Here is a 16,509-nt window from a genome sequence, read left to right on the forward strand (position 1 = left end):
ATTCTGTGCCTCTCTACTCTTCCTCCAGACTCTGGAACTTTGATTTTCCAAATGAAATGGAAAGTTTCCTCTCATACCACTGAGCAGCAATCCAGTTCTTTTTCTTCTTAGCCCAGGTAAGACATTTGTAGCCCATGTCTAGTATCCGTCTGTGTGTGGTGGCTCTTGATTTGCTGACTCCAGCCTCAGTCCACTCCTTGTGAAGCTTGCCCAAATTCTTGAATTGTTTTTGCTTGACAATGATCTCAAGCTGTGTTTATCACTGTTGCTGGTGTACTTTTTCCTTCCATTCGTCTTTCTATGAATATGCTAGGACTCAGCAGTTTGTGAACAACCAGCACCTTTTTATGGCTTACCCTCCTTGTGGAGGGTGTCAATGACTGTTTTCTGAACATCTGTCAAGTCAGCAGTTGTCCCAATGATCATGTAGTTTACACTTTATTTGATACACCTTGCTAGTACCGGGTTGGACCCCTTTTGCCTTCAGAACTGCCTTAATCCTTCGTGGCATAGATTGAACAAGGTACTGGAAACATTCCTCAGAGAGTTTGGTCCATATTGACATGATAGCATCACAAAGATGCTGCAGTTTTGTCAGCTGCACATCCATGATGCAAATCTCTCGTTCTACCACATCCCAAAGGTGCTCTATTGGATTGAGATCTGGTGACGGTGGAGGCCATTTGAGTTCAGTTAACTCATTGTCATGTTCAAGAAACCAGTCTGAGATGATTTGTGCTTTATGACATGGCACGATATCCTGCTGGAAGTAACCATCAGAAGATGGGTACACTGTGGTCATAAAGGGATGGACATGGTCAGCAACAATACTCAGGTAGGCTGTGGCATTAACACGATGTTCAGTTGGTACTAAGGGGCCCAAAGTGTGGCAAGAAAATATCTCCCACACCATTACACCACCACCACCAGCCTGAACCGTTGATACAAGGCAGGATGGATCCATGCTTTCATGTTGTTGGCGCCAAATTCTGACCCTACCATCCAAATGTTGCAGCAGAAATCAAGACTCATCAGACCAGGCAACGTTTTTACAATCTTCTATTGTCCAATTTTGGTGAGCCTGTGTGAATTGTAGCCTCAGTTTCCTGTTCTTAGCTGACAGAAGTGGCACCCGATGTGGTCTTCTGCTGCTGTAGCCCATTCGCCTCAAGGTTTGACATGTTGTGCGTTCAGAGATGCTCTTCTGCATACATTGGTTGTAACGAGTGGTTATTTGAGTTACTGTTGCCTTTCTATCAGCTCAAACCAGTCTGGCCATTCTCCTCTGACCTCTGACATCAACAAGGCATTTGCGCCCATAGAACTGCCGCTCACTGGATATTCTCTTTTTCGGACAATTTTCTGTAAACCCTAGAGATGGTAGTGTGTTAAAATCCCAGTAAATCAGCAGTTTGTGAAATACTCAGACCAGCCCGTCTGGCACCAACAACCATGCCACGTTCAAGTCACTTAAATCACCTTTCTTCCCCATTCTGATGCTCGGTTTGAACTGCAGCAGATCGTCTTGACCATGTCCACATGCCTAAATGCATTGAGTTGCTGCCATGCGATTGGCTGATTAGAAATTTGCGTTAACAACAGTTGGACAGGTGTACCTAATAAAGTGGCCGGTGAGAGTGTTTTATTTATATTATATATATATATATATATATATATATATATATATATATATATATATTCTGACTACATATTTTAGAACTTTTTCAAAACACTACTTTATTTTTAGATGTCACACAAAGAGGCCTTCAGTGTTTTACAAAACAGAACAGCTTCAAAGACATGAGTGTGTATCGCTGATGACAGATTTGAGCAACATCTGAAATGAACAACAAAGCATTTACTGTTAACTGAGACAGCTGCTAAGTCAGAAATTTATACCATTTACTAATCAGCTGCTATAATATAACCACAGGGAAGCATATGGACAAAGAACTCATTGCATTTTTGCTGATTGATTCCAAATTTTAAGGAAATCTGATAATTTCCTGACGAGGAAGGTAGGGGACATGTGTATACATATATTCCTGGAGCTATCTGTGAAATGACTGTGGACATTGTGGACTCACTAGACACGTGGATTGAGAGACAGTGGGTCGACATGCCCTGCTCGGATAAAAAGTACGGAAAATTCCTTGGCGTTTTTTCTGCTCATATCATGGACTACAAGTACGTACAGAATGCATCCACAGTGAATCCATGGTTTTTCACCTGCTATTCTGAGCTGTCCCTACAAATGTATTAAAGATATATTCCACACAAAGCATCTGGTAGTTGGTGTATTATTACTTACTGTTGCAGCTCTGTGTCGGTGAGTGGAGAAGACTGCAGGAGCTGGAGTATATGTGAAGACTCTGAAGTCATGCTGATTTCACCCTCTTTTCCAGCTTTGGGAGTCATCTTGTAGAGACTGGAACTGCTTAGAGTCAGTTCCAGGGCATCCATCCAGCACCGGCCTGAAGAAGAAAGATATACAATAGAGGAAAAAAGTGTGATTGGTGTTTTCTAATACCTAAGAACCATTTATCAAAGCATGAAACAATATACAACTTAAAGTGTAACAACTGCTTACCATCAGACTCAGACGCAGCTCTGAAGATCAGGTAGTTGCTGGGTAAAGGCTGCGTAATAGAACCGACATTTTCTCCTTTTGGACCCTAAAAACACAAACCAAACAGAGTGAATTGTAGTAGTTATATTGGAGCACCCGAAACAGTTCCTATCCAAGTTTAGGAACTGTTTTGCTCACATAATTCATGTTCAAGCTGTATGGAGAATATAGCACTGCTTCACCCTGCTGGTCAGCTGGCTCAAATAAGGCTATTCCTCAAGGTTATTAATCCATGAGAATCTCATGCCAGTGTCTACTCACAAGTTTAGCAACAATGTAAAAAATAAAATAAAATAAAATGCAGGATGTTATCAAATATAAATGGCATCTTTTTAGGCTTCCTGGCAGGAGATACTTGAGTTATATATTTATTTATTAAAGAAGAAAAAAACTCCCTTAAGGGAGGTTAAGGCAGGTCCTTAAAATTCCCAGGCAAAATACATCTAAAACAAGAATATTTAAGCATAATAAAAAAAATATTTTTCAAAATGATTGTTTTAGGAGTTTATCCATTTTTGAATGACAAAGAGGCAATACAATAACTAATGGAAGAAAGAAACTTCAGTGAATGAAGATATATCTTCGACAACCAACTGTACAATATGATCTTATCTGTTTAACATTTTTAAGATTAAATTTGGTCCAAGTTTTCATCAGTTCCACTTCTAAGAAATGATCACAAATATCACAAACTTCCAGCAGGATGCAGACTCAGTAAGCCATTAAACATGCCTAACCTTGACAGCCCAGATGGATTTCTCCAGCGGGTGGTAGAGCTTGAAGCAGAAGCCATCTTTCTTGGAGGGTCTCTCGATCAGCTTGCATGCGCTAAGGAGGATGGTGCCCACCCAGTGGTCCGTTTTAGGTGTCTTATAGATCAACAGCACACCAGGCCTTAAGGCACACCACAACTTGGTCCAACTCTTTAAAGAACCGCGGATCTAAAGAAGTCACATTGATGAAATAAGGAGCATGTACAGTTGAAACCAGATGTTTACATACAGCGTGTAAAAAGACAAGTTGTTTTCCTCACTGTCTCACATTAAACCTGACGAAACCTTTCTGGTTTCATGGCAATTTGGTTGATGAAAATGATTTCTATTTGCTAAAGAAAACCATCCCAACTGTGGCAGCATCATGTTGTGTTGGTGTTTTGTTGCATGAGACACAAGTACACTAGTGACGGCATCATGATTAAACAACATTATGTGGAAACACTGAAGCAACATCTCAGTGCAAGGGAGTTAGAGCTTGGGCACATATGGGTCTTCTAAAAGGACAGACACCCTAATCATACAGCCAAATTAGTTACAAAGAGGCTTAACGACTACCAAGTTAAGGTTTCGTGACCATCACGAAGCCCTGATCTCAGGTCCTGTCCACACGAAACTTAGTTTTGGAGTATCCGCCAAGCTTCCTGGTCGGATACAGGGTCCCATCCAAACGAAGCAGTGGTGAAACCAACGACATTTGAAACCCACTCCCAGAGCGAGAAAGTTTAAAGCCACCCCTCATCGCGGCTCCGTGCCAACAGCTCTAACCGCTTAACTGGGTACAAATGGACGAGTTTGACTCGCCTCTCCCTTCATATGCATGCACTAACCACCCAACAACAATAAGAGTTGGGGTTGCGTTTGAGAAGCCACCCACAGTCCTAAGTATTACAACGGGTCCTCCGGCTCCGGGTGATTTCATCTTTATAGTGAAATGTTACAGTCTTCGGCTCCGTGTGGACATGGCCTCAGTTCCATACAAAATATGTGGGCATTGCTGAAAACTGGTGAGAGAGCAAATTGGCCTGCAAACATGACTCAGCTACATGCATCTGTCAGGAGGAATGGGCCAAACACCAGCAAACTACAGGGACAAGCTTCTGGAAGCAGAACCAAAACATTAGTCGCAGGTCCTGCAGTGTAAAAAAAAAAAGCAGTTTGACCAAATACTAAGGAAATGTTTGTCAACTTCTGATTTTGACATTTAGCATTTAACAAAAAGAAATTATTTTAATAATCCTAACTGACCGAAAATAGGAGAAGTCTCATTTAATGCCAGACAGTGAGACAAAAAAGGGTTTGTGTATTTTTATACAGTATTTAAACATCTGGTTTCAGCTGAGAAAAAAAACTGCATCTCATGAACCCCCATTATTAAAAGATTATTACATGACACTGTCACATATTAGGCACATAATGATGAGTAGTTGTGTAATCAATAATCTCAGACCTTGAGCCAATCGGACATGACGACAACACTGGGGTCCTTCAGTGCAGTGGAGAGCTCCTTAGCTGCCCGTTTCTTCTCTTGTCGATAATTTTGCTTTTGTACCTGAAAATAAAAATAAAATGATAAATGAGTCATCAGTCTCCCTGAGAGAAAGCTGCTTTGAATAGGCAAACACTAGGTGGAAGCAGAGTCAAAAAAGCTGGAGTATTCATCTGAGACATGCCACACAATTTGGAAGCATGAGAAGGCTTTTTAAAAGGTTCCCAAATTGCCACTTGACCTACTTAATGACAAACAAAGTGTGGCACAATAAAACTCAACATTTCCTCAGTTTCTCAAGCAAGGAAGTGACGTGTACCTTGAGAGACTCTTTCCGAGCCAGCTTCTCGGTGGGGGAGGGGCAGTCCTTTTCAACGCCATTAAACATCCTGGACTCAGACTAGAGTCAAGAGTGAAAGAAAGTAAAAATAACCACTTTGAAGCAGACAAGCACTGCAACAGCCTCTGAAAAAATTTCATTTCAAATTAAAAAGATTCGCTTGTAGAAGCCCACATTTTGTTGCGAAACAACAAAATCTGCAATGAAACTATTTTTTTATATTACTGATAATTAAACATGTTTTCCCACACATGTCTATTAAGTTTGCATTTAATCACATTGAGGACTCAAAGTTCATTAAAGCATGTGTGAAGCAAGTAAGTGGTTTTTTTCTGAGTTGTGAAACTGAACAGGCAGTGACCACAAACCAACAAACCTTCATGATTAAGATCACAAGGGGTAAAGAGAATACAACAGTTACCAATGAAACATTTAATGTAATGTTTAAATATCTCACCACTTTGTAAATGATACGATGATCATTCCACAGAACATTCAGTCTTAAAGCATAGTACACAGCTAAATCCTTGTGCAAGTGAAAGTATGCAACGAATGAACTGTCCTCAGTCCAGATTGGGCCTTTAGGATAGCTGACGAGGCAAAGTATCGGAGATGCAGCTGCACAAAGGGCATTATTTTATATAGTGTATAAGGCAAAAAAGTGAGGATGAGCAAGGCAAAGCTGCATGAGTTAAGGAGACGAGACAAGATGAGAGCAAATGGTTACCACTTGCAACTTTTGTTGTAAAACATACAGTACCTACTTGTTATCTCATAATAGGAAACAGATTGTCTTGCAACAGCAGGTCTGTATGGGTCAATGTTGTCAATCATTTGCCTTGTGGTAATAAAAGGCATAGTTCCCACCATGGCCTTGATGCAGCTTTATTACAAATTTACCAAACAAGCAGGATTTTATATTCCTGGTTTCCTTACAGTGCCTGGCAAAAGCAAAATATCCACAAACTTTAAATTATCTTATTGGGATCTTTTGTGACAGACCAAAACAAAGTTGCCAATGACTTTGGAATGGAGGGAAAATAATCCATGGTTTGAAAAAAATTCCTAAAATTGCAATCTAAATAGTGTTACATGCATTTGTATTCAAACACCCACCCCAACTCAAACTATTGCAGAATAACTTGAGTCTAGTCGGAATGGATCCAGAATGTCTGTGAGAAGCAATTTCCAACTTTTGTTACAGATTCTCAATTGGATTTAGGTCTCGACTCCAGACAAGCATTTAGGGTCATTGTCTACATCCGCCGCAGTTTCAGGTTTTTAGCAGCCTCTAACAGGTCTCTTCCAGGATTTCCATCTATCTTTTCAAGGAATTTAAAATCTACCCAGCTTGCCTGTCTCTAGTGAAGAAAATGATACCCCTCAGCGTGATGACGTGCTCTGTGGGAGGTTCAAACCTTGGATGTTGTTTTACAACCAAACCTGCTTTAAACAACCCCGCGACTGAATCCTTGACCTGTCTGATGTGTTCCTGGGTCTTAATGGTGCCGTTTGCTCACAAACTTCCAAGGTTTTCATAGAACAGCTGCATTTATATATGTTTGTGTGTATATATTATATATACACACACACACACACACACTGGATTACATACAGGTTGACTCTGTTAATTAATGAGGAGTCTTCTAAAGGCAATTGGTTGAACTGGATTTAGTTGAGGGGTATCAGATTGAAAGGGCCTAGATACAAATACATGACAACTTCTACCTGATCTACAGTTTTATTTTTAAAATAAAAATGTATTTATTTTTTAAAAAGTGCAACTTTGTATTGGTCTATAAGATCTAAAACACTGAAATGTATTATTTAAAAATTTGAAGGTCAAGAGTGTGAATACTTTTGCCAGGCACTGTATATATGTGCATTTTTATATTTATTTTGTGATAACTTAAAAATGTGTTGAAATAAAAATAAAAAACATCTCCAGAATTTCAAGCTTTGTGAGCTTGTGCATGTTCCAAGAAACAATAAGAAGAAATGATCCTAGAATGTAAAAGCAGCTGTTGTGAGCCCGTCTAAGGAGTAGATTTACTGTGAGATATGTTGAGGAACTGCCCAATCAGGAACTGTGTTGTCTTACCTTGCTGTCTGGTGATTGGGCAGGACTAAGTTCACCACTCAGCACGGAGAGAGCGTTCTTGTCTGTCTCACTGCCTGGTGGGAACCCATAACACACAGTCACACACAAATGCGCTCAGTGATTAAACCTGCAGACAAACAATTAAAGCACAGCAGCCACCAAAGCATCTAACAAGCAGCAGGTCAGGTTTGTTTCATTTATTTATGGGATAATTCCTCTGCAGCACAGCACGGCATATTTTCACAGACACAGGAATCCACCGGCACAAGTTTCAGAAATATCCCCGTACTCAATTTCACTTTTGTCATTTTAACTTTCGAAATTGTCAGCTTTGAAGTCTCTTACCTGGACTGAAGTTGTAGATGTCATTGTCTCCTCCATAAGACAAGTTCCGGGTAAGGGTCCGGGGGTCAATTTTAGGGGGAGAGGTGGTGCTAGGGCAAAGGGAAAGCCTCCGTTGGAGCAAATTCTCCTCCTTCATCCTGACAACTTGCTTGTCCTTTATCAAAGAAACAAAAAAGACAAGATTTAAAAAAGTGATATAAAAAGCTGGTGGTGTAGGGGTTAAGCATGCGACCACATGTAGAGGATATATTCCTCGATGCGGCCGTCCTGAGTTTGAGTCCCGGACCCGGCGACCTTGGCCGAATGTCTCACTCTCTCTCTTTGCCAGTCTTTCCTTTCTGCTTACTGTTGACAAATAAAAAATAAAGGCCTCTAGTGCCAAAAAAATATCTTAAACCCCCAAAAAAAGCAAAGTTACTCCAACTTGCTCATTTTCTTTGTGCAAAACTATGTGCCGTTTCATTCTTCTCCAACACTAACAAAGCCATACTGTATGCAAACATACCAGCCTGTTCACATAACGACACGGTGCATGGCCGTGACAAGCAGCTCAGACTGCACACTGACAGAGTCAGTGACAGAAGGAGGCCTCTAACACACTCTGTCTGCACCGATTCGCTGTCCAAAATGACCCCAAACACAACTGGCGTGACTTTTCTATGTTCAAACTGCTTTGTGCAAACAAATACAGAAAGCTTTCACCTACACTGTTTTATTATCTCAAAAATAAAAACCCTATCTACAAACAAATTGCAGGAGTTACTTGCAAAAGTGTTGGGAAAGTTAATGTCTGGGGCACTAAACAAACAAATATAAAAAACAATCTACTATACTAATTGTACTCTACAATCTTTCTAACATCTGTTTTTACTCTTTCTAATCAGTAGATATTAGTAGACATTAGTTTAACTGCAAATCTAAGTTTGCATTATGCTATACAGGTCCTTCTCAAAATATTAGCATATTGTGATAAAGTTCATTATTTTCCATAATGTCATGATGAAAATTTAACATTCATATATTTTAGATTCATTGCACACTAACTGAAATATTTCAGGTCTTTTATTGTCTTAATACAGATGATTTTGGCATACAGCTCATGAAAACCCAAAATTCCTATCTCACAAAATTAGCATATTATTAAAAGGGTCTCTAAACGAGCTATGAACCTAATCATCTGAATCAACAAGTTAACTCTAAACACCTGCAAAAGATTCCTGAGGCCTTTAAAACTCCCAGCCTGGTTCATCACTCAAAACCCCAATCATGGGTAAGACTGCCGACCTGACTGCTGTCCAGAAGGCCACTATTGACACCCTCAAGCAAGAGGGTAAGACACAGAAAGAAATTTCTGAACAAATAGGCTGTTCCCAGAGTGCTCTATCAAGGCACCTCAGTGGGAAGTCTGTGGGAAGGAAAAAGTGTGGCAGAAAACGCTGCACAACGAGAAGAGGTGACCGGACCCTGAGGAAGATTGTGGATAAGGGCCGATTCCAGACCTTGGGGGACCTGCGGAAGCAGTGGACTGAAACAGCGGCAGAAGCGCCTGACCTGGGCTACAGAGAAGCAGCACTGGACTGTTGCTCAGTGGTCCAAAGTACTTTTTTCGGATGAAAGCAAATTCTGCATGTCATTCAGAAATCAAGGTGCCAGAGTCTGGAGGAAGACTGGGGAGAAGGAAATGCCAAAATGCCAGAAGTCCAGTGTCAAGTACCCACAGTCAGTGATGGTCTGGGGTGCCGTGTCAGCTGCTGGTGTTTATCCACTGTGTTTTATCAAGGGCAGGGTCAATGCAGCTAGCTATCAGGAGATTTTGGAGCACTTCATGCTTCTATCTGCTGAAAAGCTTTATGGAGATGAAGATTTCATTTTTCAACATGACCTGGCACCTGCTCACAGTGCCAAAACCACTGGTAAATGGTTTACTGACCATGGTATCACTGTGCTCAATTGGCCTGCCAACTCTCCTGACCTGAACCCCATAGAGAATCTGTGGGATATTGTGAAGAGAACGTTGAGAGACTCAAGACCCAACACTCTGGATGAGCTAAAGGCCGCTATCGAAGCATCCTGGGCCTCCATAAGACCTCAGCAGTGCCACAGGCTGATTGCCTCCATGCCACGCCGCATTGAAGCAGTCATTTCTGCAAAAGGATTCCCGACCAAGTATTGAGTGCATGACTGTATATGATTATTTGAAGGTTGACGTTTTTAGTATTAAAAACACTTTTCTTTTATTGGTCGGATGAAATATGCTAATTTTGTGAGATAGGAATTTTGGGTTTTCATGAGCTGTATGCCAAAATCATCCGTATTAAGACAATAAAAGACCTGAAATATTTCAGTTAGTGTGCAATGAATCTAAAATATATGAATGTTAAATTTTCATCATTACATTATGGAAAATAATGAACTTTATCACAATATGCTAATATTTTGAGAAGGACCTGTACTAGCTGTGTTGATTCTTTTCATACTTTACCAACTTAACTTTAGTGTTGATAATCTTTACGTTGATCCTGTATGCATTTTAATTCTGATCTATATATACAATTATATATACACAATTGGTATAGTGGTATTGGTATATTTATGTGGAATATAGTATTCTATTCATTGTTTCTTGAATAGAATATTATACTTTAAACAGGTTTTGAACTGGTCACTGCAAATTAGGTAATAGTTAAAAGGGTGAAGTAATTGCATCATAACCATTACCATCTGGGTTTGTGTGGAAGACCATGCTCCGTTTAGATCAATTGACCTAGTCGGTTCCACTCGAAGCAGAAACACGTACAGCAGACGAGACCCTCTGGCTCTCCTGCAGTTCCTAAATTACAACATCTGAGAAGAGCCCTCCAGATTTTCCCTTCAAACACTGATTCATCTTTTTAGCCTCCCACATTATTCCACTGTGAACATACTGAGGCATATGCAGTGTATCAAATTACTACACTGAGGTACTATTTGTGGCACAGAAACCTGCATTTTAACAATGGCTACAAGTCTGAAACTTAAAACCACAGGGGGAGCTGTTGAAAATGTAACTGTTTACATGTGCCCTCCCTCTACAAGTACATTCATGTGCATGTTAAAAATACAAAAAGCACAGTTAGAGCCTCATCACACCACTCCCAGCTTCTTCCAGCTGTCTACTCTGCCTGGCTGAGTCATTCTATCAACATCCTTAAAGTGTTTTCATTTCAAATCTTGCAGTTGTTTCCGGTTTGATTTTTAACCTCTCCAATAAAAAAAATCAAGCAAACATTAAAGAAGAATGGAAAAGGTTAATTTAAATAGACTTTTTATTTGTCTTTGTGGGGCAGGTCTATAAATAGCTCTCTTCTGCTGCAGTGCATACGTGCATGTGTAGTACAGTGCTGAACCCTGAATGGGGTGCGGGCAGCATGGAAAAAACTAGAAGCTTTAGCATTACACAACAGGAGCATGACAGCAATCCCACCATACAGAATCTCAGAAAACTACCTGTAGAACAGGCTATGGGTCTGACGATGTGCAACGACATGCAGGAGAAACAAACCCAGCTCATTCTCATGGCTGCAATGCTTGATTATCAATAAAAGAAACTGAGGTTATTAGCAGCACATTACAAGACTTAAACTAAACATGGCTGTTGTATGCCCAATGTGTGTGCTTGTTATCCATATGGGTCTAATAAAATGCAAGATACAGATGATATACTAATGATGTCTGCCTTCATGGAATGATGTATAGATATTGCTGCATAATTAAGAGGACTGGCATGACTCAATGTACAACAATCAGCCTTTCGCTGGCCAATAGCTTAGTCGATTTCTATGAACTTTCTCAGGATGCTAACAAGTACAAAATCCTCTGTGTGACTTTAGTTTCATTTAAACATTAAATGTAACAAAAACATTGACTATAAAGGAAAGAGAACATTCAACTGATTTCCTGAAAGAGGTAGCAGTTCCAATAGATCATGAAAAGATTACAAGACTTTCTACATTCATACACCAGAGTGAATGTCCCTAGCTAGCTTAACTTAAAACAAAACCAGATCACCAGTCTGAGCAAAAGAAGAGAAACTGTTCAATTTTGATTACTGTGATTACTGGGTGGCTAATTGATACTTCAATGCTCAAAAATGTTGTTTTTTTTTCTTTTAAACTACACCTTTGTGTCCAAATGAGCTGAGCTGATTTCATCTCCCCAAGTTGGCACACAACTTCACAGAGTAGTGCCAAAAACACTTATTTGCCCTTCCTCAGCAGATTACTTAACAATAACAACTGGAGATGGTGCTGGAATTACTAAACTAACTTGGCAAGTCCATCTGGAGAAAAGCCTTTGCAACGCTCTTTAGACACAAAGACAAAAACAGCAGTGTTGTTTGTAGGTATTTTGCCTTATGAAAAAGTGAAACAGGAAGAGCCTCTGATATCGAGAAACCCTTATGCAAGTTGTGCGACTAAGTGGCAGCTGTAAAATCCCTACAAACTTGGTAAAACATCTTAAAATCCTTATAAACATCAGTGTTTCAAATTAAATTAAAAAGATCAGGAGTGCTTCAGTTGTTACTCCTCTGTTCAGTAATAAACTAATTAGTGGCAATTGTTATTAGGTAGTAATAAAACATATAATGTTTCTCTCATTGTTAGAAGTAAAGGGTACACATGCTGTACATTTCAATGTTAAAAGGCAGCATCCATTTAACAGGACAGGAATTTTATCCTAGTCTTAACCTGGCCCTAGTCTGGTAGAAATTAGTGAGACCCATGGCAACCTGCTATGCCAACTTTATTTGAACCTCAAAGATGACCAACACATGATGCAAAGTAGGACTGCACACTCAGGAAAATATTTAATTGCAATGCTATTGCTTAATATTAAAATATAAAGAATTATTACTGTTAACCCCTCCAGCCCATTTTTTTCTTTACTATTATACAATGTCTCCACCACTTTGTACGACCTTCTGCATCTCAGCCATTACAGATATACCTCAGCTGCAGACGTTATTTCCATTCCCCCACTGTGCAGACTCTTCTTAAGACTGACTATGCCCTTTAAAACAACTGTTTTCGCTTTTTGCCCACACGTAAAACCTATTTTACTTTTTATATTCACCTCTTTTGTTGCATTGTCTAAATCCAAATCAAAAACAGCACAGACCCAGCAATTTCCAGGATAAAGCAGTATTTTGCAGGAACGCAGCAGTGCACACAAAGAAAAGCATTCAAAGCATGTCTGTTACATATCAGTTACATATTAAAGTGGTAAAAAAAATGGCAGTTTATGAAAAGTGTGAAAGTGTTGCAGGTATGCATAGATGTGTGTTCACAGCAGCAACTTCAGGAAACGTTTAGTGAAAAACCTACTAATTTTAGTTTTAAATATGAAGCGCAAAGAAGGGAAGGATGTTGTGCCGACTTTAGATTAAGGCAGTCGCAACATAAAGGCCAAAATATCCATCAACAAACAGAAATATTTTTAGAACTCTGCAAATAATTTCAGTTATTAAAAACCAATAGATTAATATTACTTTTTGCTAAGTCTTCGTGTTTTAAACAGCAATCTTACAGTTATTTTACCCTTCAGTCTGTACTGAAGGGTAAAATAACACATGAACCCCTTCAAAGGAAAAATAACTTATAAGCCAAAAGATTAAATGAAGACATATCACCAAGATCAAATTAGTTTTGGTTGCACCCTCATGTGACAACAAAAGAAATGAGGGAGGATCAGGTTACATGAAAAAACCAAGGATAAATTTAAACAGTGATATCCATGCTCTGAGTTTCCCAGACCTTCTTTCAACGCTAATATCACGCGAAACTATGTAAGAACTCGACTCCAAACACTCACTGTACACAGTGTGTAAAGTTTGTCAAACTAAGCCAACATTTACTCAATCCACAATGCAATACTGTGCAGGTGCGGGGGCAATATTTACCCTGAGATACGAGCACCTTGTGGAAACATCAACAGTGCAGCAACAACACGTGACCAGTAAGTAACACGTATTCCTCCGTCAGAAAGTAGCTTAAAAACCTGGAAAAGAAAGGAGACGCACCTCCTAAAAAAAATAAACCTCAATAGGTTCCTTACCAATAGTTAGGCTGTGGAGCTTAAAGCACTTGACTTGCTGTCACATGGAGCCTGTTTGTTTCTAGTAAGCATTGCAGCACCTGGGACAGTTGGAGAAGAGGAGGGGAGGAAAAGGAACACTGACATGTTCTAACCTGTATGTTTTAATAAGCTTTAATGATCTGACTAAGATAAATATTAGTCTCACTAAAGTTCATGCAAGTTTGGGCTGCAAAATGAAGGCAGAACATAGCCTAATAGCAGCGAATACGATCACAATGATTCAGCTTAAATGGAGAGGGTTTTATTAGAGAACAATTTCAGTTACTAAATATAAAACTGTACCTCCGCTGGAAAAATCTGGATTCAACAGTTTACTGACCTGATTATTAATATGTGCGGATCATAAATAGGACAGCTCCAGAATAATGTTTAAACAAGACAGCTGCTCTTGACTCTAACAATAATATTGTAGCTGTAATAACGGCATAAATATGCAGAACAGAGGTGCTGCACGCAGCACGTCTACAGCTGTTTTACTAAATTTCCAGATGTGTGCTCTGTTCCACCCCCGTCATTTCTGTCCAATGGGAACAATGATCGTCACCCGCGTGGCTTTGTTTACAAGTAATAGTTCGCTTGCAAAAAGTACAATGTGAAAACAAACCGTACCAAATGAAAAAAATAAAGTTCGCTTTTGGTCCGGACCAAACAAGTGGATCAAAGGACTTTCCTGGTGTGAATACACTCTAAGAATCTTAAGTCTATGGCTGTATTCACACCTGCGCAAAAGGTCCGGACCAAGGGGGGAAACGAACTCTGGTCTGTTTCAAGCGGACCAAAAGTGGCAATTGTGAATACACCCTATAAAGAGCAATATGGCAAAAAGTAAGTATATTTTATTGATAACAAATTTATTGGGTGTTCTACATTATTATAGTCTTTGAGTCAAAACCAAAATACCAATAAATTTATTTTATGCAAACATTACACCTGCAAAAATCAACATGAAATCTAATGTAATTTAGAATTATAGCTTGCTTTACTGATGCTCTGAGGGAGATGCATCTTTAGGAGAAGCATAAACAGGTCTGTGGGCTTCAGCCTGTTTTTCCCTGGTTCATGATTTAGGAGAGTATTTTGTTTATTTTCACACAACTGTAGTGAGTTATTACTCATTATGTAAAACTAAATCAATTTCATTCATTTATAAACTGGGTAATAGAAATAATGGATGTTTTTCTGTTTAGATAAAAGCATATTGTTAAATATCTTTGCTTTATGGTTTGTGTGAATAATGTCATACATTGACACAGAACAACACTGCATATTTCATCCTATAGTTGAGAGTAGGAGAGCCTTCTAATAGTGAGCACCAGCATCAGACCATCAAGCTGTTCCAGGGCATAGATTAACTCTAGACACTCTCTCATCCATCCATTTATGCCCCATCACATTAAACCCCCATCTCCAGTGACAAATGGCTGGTTACATGACCCAGATTTACACCAATGGGATGTTGCCAGGAGCAGCTTCTAGGATAAACAATGGAGACTGATGTCTACAGTAGCAAATATGACGCTTACATTACAAAATTAATAATCCTACAATATGGAAGGTGCTGATGGGAGAAATGTGAATGGATTTTATCTCCCCAACTACAAATTGTATTTGTTTCATTCACACACAGAAAGTCTACCTTCATCAAATAGTAACATGACAGGGCTATCGTAACAAAGCAGCAAGGAAATTTAGACCAATCTCTTAAAGAAATGTCGTGATTCAACTTAATTAACAGAAATAAACTAATTTTAATTAAAATCACAAATGTATGAAAACTTTTATAGATTAACAACTCTAACTTATATCACAAAGACAAACTGAAGATGGGCTGCTGTAACTTTAAAAAAAGATGTAGAAGGTCTCATTTTGGGACATACTGTGGGGTGGAAATGTGGTTTAGTTGTTCTATTCTAAGTCCTCTGGTGTTTCTAGCTTATTTTTAGAGAACTCGTGAAGAAAATAACCACTAACCAGACTAACCTCCTATTTGACCCCATTAAAACCTGCCAACTGCCCTGGTTCTTTAAAGTCTTTCTGTCAGCTGAGATAATGATTCATTTTTACTTCTCTTTCGAATTTCAACCAAAACCAACTTGGCAAAGCCAATTTCAAATGTAGTCATGTTAAAACATTTTTTAAATGTGGATACATTCTTGAACACTTGGAGCATTTCCATTGGTTTTCAGTGCAGTAACGTTGTAAGAGGTTACGCACAAAACTGCTCCTTGAGCTTCAGGTTTGGCAAGAGACAGAACCTCCCTTGGTACACACAGTTCCTGACACGGTTCTGTGTGGGATCAAGGAAAAAACACAGCAGTTATAGTCTGGAAAGTCTGGAAAGTAAATCTTAAGTCAAACAGAACAAACTGTTAGACTTGGTCATGCACACAGAATAAACGTAAAACAAATATGGGATAAGAAAAAGGATTTTTACAACGAAGTATAGATCTATCAACCTAAATGTCTGGTTTAATTACAGAATATATCCGCATTTCTAAATTAAACCAGCATGTATGTGTTCATTTAACAACATCCAAACACAGTTCAACCATCAACAAATCCCATTTTTAAATTTTTTATCGTAAACATACAAAACTCCAGGACAACAATGTTAAATTGGAGCAACTGTCTTTCAAAGTACTCAAACCTGCTGTTTAGATGAGAGCTAATTACTGGTTCACATTCACCGAGTACGTT

General features: G+C 39.1%; 1 protein-coding gene across 4 annotated transcripts in view; it reads right to left on the reverse strand.

The window, feature by feature from the left end:
- osbpl5 (oxysterol binding protein-like 5) overlaps positions 1 to 16,509 on the reverse strand; it is a 54,222-nt gene that overhangs the window by 20,948 nt on the left and 16,765 nt on the right. For 2 of the 4 annotated variants that reach the window (XM_047393186.1, XM_047393204.1), the window contains exons 3-9: positions 7,678 to 7,831; positions 7,333 to 7,406; positions 5,211 to 5,291; positions 4,853 to 4,954; positions 3,367 to 3,570; positions 2,591 to 2,675; positions 2,312 to 2,474 (exon numbers count right to left, since the gene is read on the reverse strand). In XM_047393186.1, coding sequence (XP_047249142.1) covers positions 2,312 to 2,474; positions 2,591 to 2,675; positions 3,367 to 3,570; positions 4,853 to 4,954; positions 5,211 to 5,291; positions 7,333 to 7,406; positions 7,678 to 7,813 — 845 coding nt within the window. In that variant the 5' untranslated portion in view covers positions 7,814 to 7,831. Of the gene's footprint in view, positions 1 to 2,311; positions 2,475 to 2,590; positions 2,676 to 3,366; positions 3,571 to 4,852; positions 4,955 to 5,210; positions 5,292 to 7,332; positions 7,407 to 7,677; positions 7,832 to 16,026; positions 16,050 to 16,509 lie in introns of those variants that run through there. The other 2 variants (XM_047393195.1, XM_047393213.1) reach the window with 2 other exon arrangements.

Source organism: Girardinichthys multiradiatus, chromosome 2, assembly GCF_021462225.1.
Source record: "Girardinichthys multiradiatus isolate DD_20200921_A chromosome 2, DD_fGirMul_XY1, whole genome shotgun sequence".
NCBI lineage: Eukaryota > Metazoa > Chordata > Actinopteri > Cyprinodontiformes > Goodeidae > Girardinichthys > Girardinichthys multiradiatus.